The following is a 6050-nucleotide window of genomic DNA, read 5'->3' as shown; positions in this document are numbered from 1 at the left end:
TGGAAGATCCTGTTGATAATATGAAAAGACAATCAAGCATTCCATGTTGTTATTGAATAATGTTAGCTTTATTATTATAATAGAGTACATTATGACATAAAATTAAGAGTTTTTATTAAACTCTGTAAAGCAATGCATGCATCTGCCATAAACAAACTTGACTCATGTTAGTTTTTATTGCCACTTCACTGCACTAGGGTGCAATTAACATTCAGTGTCATCTTTTAAATAATTTTCCCGGGAGTAAACAGGAGCTCTCCTTTAAAAGAGAGTATCTTTATTTTCAAGGAAGACTTAACTAGTATTACATGGTTTAGCAAAGCATTGTAGAAAAGCTACATAGAATAATTTGTCTTTGATAAACTATGCAATCAATTTATACAATAGAATACTATCCACATGTACTAATAAACTTAAGAGATGATAGAAATGCAATCATTGCATAGCAGAAAGCAGACTAATAGGAAATATTCACATCTAATGTGTAAAATACAGACCAAAAATTAGCCATGAGGAGTCTGGAAGATAAAATGCCCTCAATAAACACATTAGGTTAATGCCGAAAAATAACAAGATAAACAGCAACACAGAAATTAGACCCATATTTTATTTTATTTTCTATACATAGTATCTACACATAATACCAAAGGATGAAACATCCCTGGTTCTGCCTTTATTGGCCTAGCTCATCAAATTTAGGCAGGACCGTACTAAACAATAAAGTACATTTAAAAAGAAAATGAGAGTTTAAGAAAACACAAATGGTGTATTTTCCTACATCATTGAATAGCAGCTTTTTGAGAAAAAATAAAAAAAAAAAACACTGCTCAAACCTTAGGTAAGTATCCAGCTGTCTCATCTGGCAATTATGCTAAAAGGTTTATGTAAGAGTATTCTAAGCATGTTTTTAGATCATGACCTGTGGATTCTGGATGCTAACTTTAAATATCTGTGAAATGCTATCAGATGAAAGGAGACTTCAAAAATATCCTCTGCATAAATATTTATCTCTAAAACTTCTGGGCATTAATGAAACAGACTAGAATTTTTCATAGGGAATATTAATGGACCTCTTGTGTCTAAAGCCCTTACATAGTATGCCTACAAATATATTGCTACAGTATAAATGAAATGTAGTATTACTCAATAAAAGCTATTTCCTGTACATTTTCAGGTGTGTTTTATATTTAATGCTACATATGTTACAATACTTATTGAGACAGTTGGTATCAGCAAGTACAGCAGTAATATACAATTGATTTTCTAGCGCCAATTAATGCTTTTCCATTTTCTTTCTATATTACAATAGCCTAAAATAGAGAATTGCAGAATGACTTGAGCAGAGAGCAACTGACCTACTGTATTCTGGACAACAGCTTGAAATTATAATTTCACTACCTAAGTGGACTTTGTACCAATATATTTTAACTTCCATCTGATTCCAGTGTATTGTTCTGTTCTTAAATGCAGGCTCTAAATGCATTGCCACAGCATTTATTGATACTTTAACAGCTAAGAACAGTGACTCCTACACAATATTTAAGAACACAACTTTTAAAAAAAGTAAAAAATGTACAATCTCATGCTGTATATTTACATACATAATTCATATATTCTAGTTTCTTTTACTAGTCATAAATCGCAATCTAAAGCATTTAATGTACTGTTATATAAAAGAATACATTCAACAATTCTAGAGCTTGCAAAATATATCACTCCTCTGAAAACATCCTCATAATGAGAATCAAGTGGTTTGGGGACCCATGTGCTATCTGGAAACAGACAGGGTGGTAAAGGAATCTATTTTTAACAATTTATTTAGTTTTTTTAAAGTTTCTATTTGGTGTGCATGTCTGTTAAAATGATTCCTCATTGAATCAAGTGGTAAAAGCTCAGATGACAGTGAATAGACTATTGAAAGCATTTCTCCCCAGTCGAGTAAATGTGCTCTACAGGAATGAACTGCACCTTTGCGTATGAAGTTTCTGTGAATGTTAAAATAGCCATTAGCAAGAAAGTAAAAGTATTAGCCATTAAAAAAAAAGCGTGGGGATCTTTAGCTTTGAGAACCAAATGTTAAAGCTACACATTATGTTAAAAACAATGTAGGCACGCCACAGTTTGTGCCGTAACAACAAAGATATTTTTCTTTTTTTTTCATTAAACATATACTGCATTCTGCTCAACACCTTCACATAAAAATACTTTTGACATATACAACATCCTTTTTAGAATATTTGGAAATATATATCTACAAATGAGTAGGGGGTTGAGCAAGTTTTATTTTTCCTCTACTTTTCCTCATTTCCTTGGACCCTCTTTCCTCTCCTTTCCTCTTTCTTTCATCTGTCTCCTTCTGACGTGGTGCCGCTCTCTCGCTCCCTCTCCCAGAATCCTGTCTTCCAGCTGTGTGCTCTGCTCTGCTCTGGACTGCCAGAAAAAGGGGTCTCTTGATCTTGCATGAATTATGGGAACAAGGAAACCTTCAAATTCTTTAAGACAGAGGCAATAAAGCAGGTGGGAATTGCTGCAGTGAGAACAGAAAGCAATTCCCAATGCAGAAGACCGAACAACAGAATGTGGCTGCAAGGATCTATTGATGTGGTGTGGGGGCTTTTAGCTGAGGCTCTCTGTTTAAATATGTAGCCCAGTACACTAAGTTAAAGATTCCAAACAGCAGCGGGAAGGCTATTCTTGACAGTCGATCTATTTTGCTGACACTGTTAAAGGTTTTCTTGGGTTCTGGTGGTTTTGTTTCTGGCTTGACTTCTTTTGGTTCTATGGTTGCGCTTTTAGCAATGGTGGCTAAGCCAGGGTCACCCCTGGCCAAATTAGGGGTGTAGCTGGTTGCTGTTGGAGCATAAGTGTTGTTTTTCTTAATGAGAGGATCCTTTACTTTCTTTGGCTGTAGAAGGAAACAGGAAAATATATTGTTTAGTAAATCTAATGGAAGCAAGGTTGTGAGCTGCTGAGCATAGCGACTCTTAATTTGGAACCCAAATCTGTGCTGTATTTAAAATCTAAGAAATGCAATTTAAGATTACACTCTTGCATTTTGAAAATTGAAAACACAGACATTATTTTCCAGCTCCTCCCACTCCTTGAATCTAGTCTGGACTTGGAAATTTGACAGAATAATGCTGTTTGAACTCAGGGTCCTAACCTCAAACAGGTATCACATCCTCAGCCCTTATTCTCTTGGAACATGCTAAGAACCCCGAAGCAGAATCCTGAATGACCAGAGACCATGTGTAAGGAGAAGTCCCTTACCAGCCAATGTCAGGAGAATCCTAGAATCTCCGCCTGCTGGAGCTTCTCGGTGACTGAGCCCGTGAGGAGCAGGTGAGACTAACAGAGGCACCGCCAGGTTGTTCCCAGCCCAAGATGCAGAACCACGGGCAAGTAACTGGTTGTTGTTTTAGATTGCTAAGGTTTAGGTGGTTTGTTTTGCATTAGTAAATTGCTAAGACAATTGTTAACAGTCCTTTTTCACCAAGTTTTGAGTGGGTAGATAATAAAGTAGAGTTATTCAGAGTATTCAGTCTCATGGCTCAGTATGTCAAAAGGCTAGTACTCTGTGGCATGCAGTTTGGGAAAAACTGCTTGAAGGTGGTTCCTCCCAGATTGCTTCTAGAATTCTTGACATCTCAGTCTCTCTGACTTTGCCCCTCATACCACCAGCCCAGTGCTCACTTGAATTTTAAGCTGTTCCTTTAAATCCCCAAAATAGAAATATCCTCCTGAAATGTGACTTAACATCCATCCTGTAAAACAGGTTCTAATGGAGGAAAGCAACACTTTGCAGGACTTGATCACTTTCTGTAATGAGGAATTTCTCTGTGATTTCTGTGCATCGGGGGCACTAAAGCCAATCTCTATTTTGAAAGGAGAAACTGTGTTTTTTCTTTTGATTTCACTGAAAATTGAAGAGCCTATTTTACAAACAAAATTCATTCGAGTCATTACAGTAACGATATTTATGCCCAAGGCAATTAGGCTCAGGGAACAACCAAAAGATTATGATTTTCAGGTTATAAAATTTATAACGGATTTGGTAAGTTTTTTTGCTCCTCATTTGTTAAAATCTCTCAAGTCAATGAAGACCATGGGAAAGCATATTTGATTCAAAAATTTTCCCTTAGTATCTCTCCCCTTTCTCCTCTGCACATCTATTCATTAAAACAACCTCTCCTGGGCGGGCCACGGTGGCTCAGCAGGCAAGAATGCTTGCCTGCCATGCCAGAGGACCTGGGTTCGATGCCCAGTGCCTGCCCATGTTAAAAAAAAAAAAAACAACCTCTCCTTTCAGCAAGAAAAATCTCATCATATTGCCTAATTATTTGACATAAGAAAGAAAGAATCTGTATCAACCTCTCCCTGCAGGCTTTATCCAATCCTTTGGGTCCAAATGACCCATCTCATTGGTTAAAGAGACATAATGACGATACATCACAGAGTTACTGGAGCATTTACCTTTTCTGGAACCACACTTTTGCCATCCCATGCATAACCTCTCTTGGTGAAATAGTTAACTGTGGCAAACTCAATTAGAGCTGAGAATACAAAGGCATAGCACACTGCAATGAACCAATCCATCGCTGTGGCATAAGCCACCTTAGGAAGGGAATTTCTGGCACTGATACTCAAAGTTGTCATGGTGAGCACAGTTGTTACTCCTGAAAGGAAAGAAATTGAGTGAGTTAGTTTTCATACTAAAAAAATTCACTCTGGAGGCCAGCCTATTTGCCCAAAGGGAAACTGACAAACAATACTGTGTACGGAATGTGGTATCTATGTGATTCCATTTGGTTTGGGTTGGATGAGTCTTAATTTAATCTTGTGTACTTCATGGTTCATGGAAGGCTGTATCGAGGGAGAAATCTTGGAAGGATAAACAGCACTGCTACTCAGGAACAATTAAAATAGTGGTCCCCTTTTACATGGGGTCTTGAACATGGTACCCTGGGTGAAAGGAAATAATATTCTTCACTGTCTCCAACTCTTTGAAATATAAATTATAGATATGCTTAGCCACTGAGGCACAAGAAATTTCTAGATCCTCAGTTCTGTTTAAAAACTCTGTTATACACAAAATGGATTAACCAAGAAGACATTGACTAGAATTGAATTATCTCAGGCTAACAATTTGTCACTTTATTAACTTTTCATCTACTACTTTTTCCTGATTCTAAAATAGCTACTGTTTTGAAGAAATTTGTGAAACATGTAACACTCCCCCACACACATATAATGAAAATTACTTTTATGTAACTTGCTTGAGGTCACACTGCTTAGAAGTGATAGAAGCAAAATTTGACCACCAGTTTGTCAGATTCAAAATTCCAACATCTTTCCTTTTCTGCTAATGCTGCCTATCTTCCTTACTCTGTAAATCATTTTCTAGTGGTTAAAATGGTTAAAATCAACTTTTAATCAGACTGGTTTAGCTTATTCAGATAATCATGAGTCGGTATATGAATGATGATAACCATTAACGTGTTCATTGAATCTACTATATGCAATTCACTGAACTAGATACAGGAATACAATTCTGTAAGATTCCTTTCAAGCTGTTTGAAAATGTGTGAAAAGCAAATCACAGCAGTTACCCATCAGTGGCGGATCAGGCTGCGCAGTGTGGAAAAAGTCTTGACCTCTTCAAGTGACAAGTCCCAATCTCTCAACTTACTAGCTGTGTGGCTGTGGTTAAACCATTTAACTTCTAGAGAACTCAGTCTCCATATCTGTAAAAGGGATGAGTTGGGCTTCATTCTCTCCACTGTCTATACCAATATTGGAGAGGGAAATTTCTGCCCGGTCATTTTCAGGATTGTTGTTGGAATTATATAATACCCGAAAGCATTTTTAAAATGATAAAGAAATTATTGCAGTGGCAGTTGTTGTGTCTAATGATTCCCTCTGTTGATTATTGTTAGAAAATCATCTAGAATCTTTATACGAGGAGCCAATTCTCTAAATTAACTTAAATCCAATATTTTCCAGATTTCTATGGATTTCAAGGTAGACAGTCTCTGTAACTTCATTAGAAA

The 6050-nt window shown here is 36.7% G+C and overlaps 1 protein-coding gene across 1 annotated transcript in view; it reads right to left on the bottom strand.

Annotated features, from left to right (window-relative positions):
• Positions 1 to 2320: 2320 nt before the first annotated feature.
• Positions 2321 to 6050, bottom strand: part of GABRA1 (gamma-aminobutyric acid type A receptor subunit alpha1) — a 49191-nt gene continuing 45461 nt past the window's right edge. Inside the window, exons 8-9 of the mRNA XM_077138091.1 lie at positions 4474 to 4676; positions 2321 to 2905 (exon numbers count right to left, since the gene is read on the bottom strand). Of these exons, the coding sequence (XP_076994206.1) occupies positions 2594 to 2905; positions 4474 to 4676 (515 nt within the window). The 3' untranslated portion in view covers positions 2321 to 2593. The remainder of the gene's footprint in view (positions 2906 to 4473; positions 4677 to 6050) is intronic.

Source organism: Tamandua tetradactyla, chromosome 20 (assembly GCF_023851605.1).
Source record: "Tamandua tetradactyla isolate mTamTet1 chromosome 20, mTamTet1.pri, whole genome shotgun sequence".
NCBI lineage: Eukaryota > Metazoa > Chordata > Mammalia > Pilosa > Myrmecophagidae > Tamandua > Tamandua tetradactyla.
Note: the sequence above shows the minus strand (reverse complement) of the source record. Positions and strands in the feature narration are given on the sequence as shown.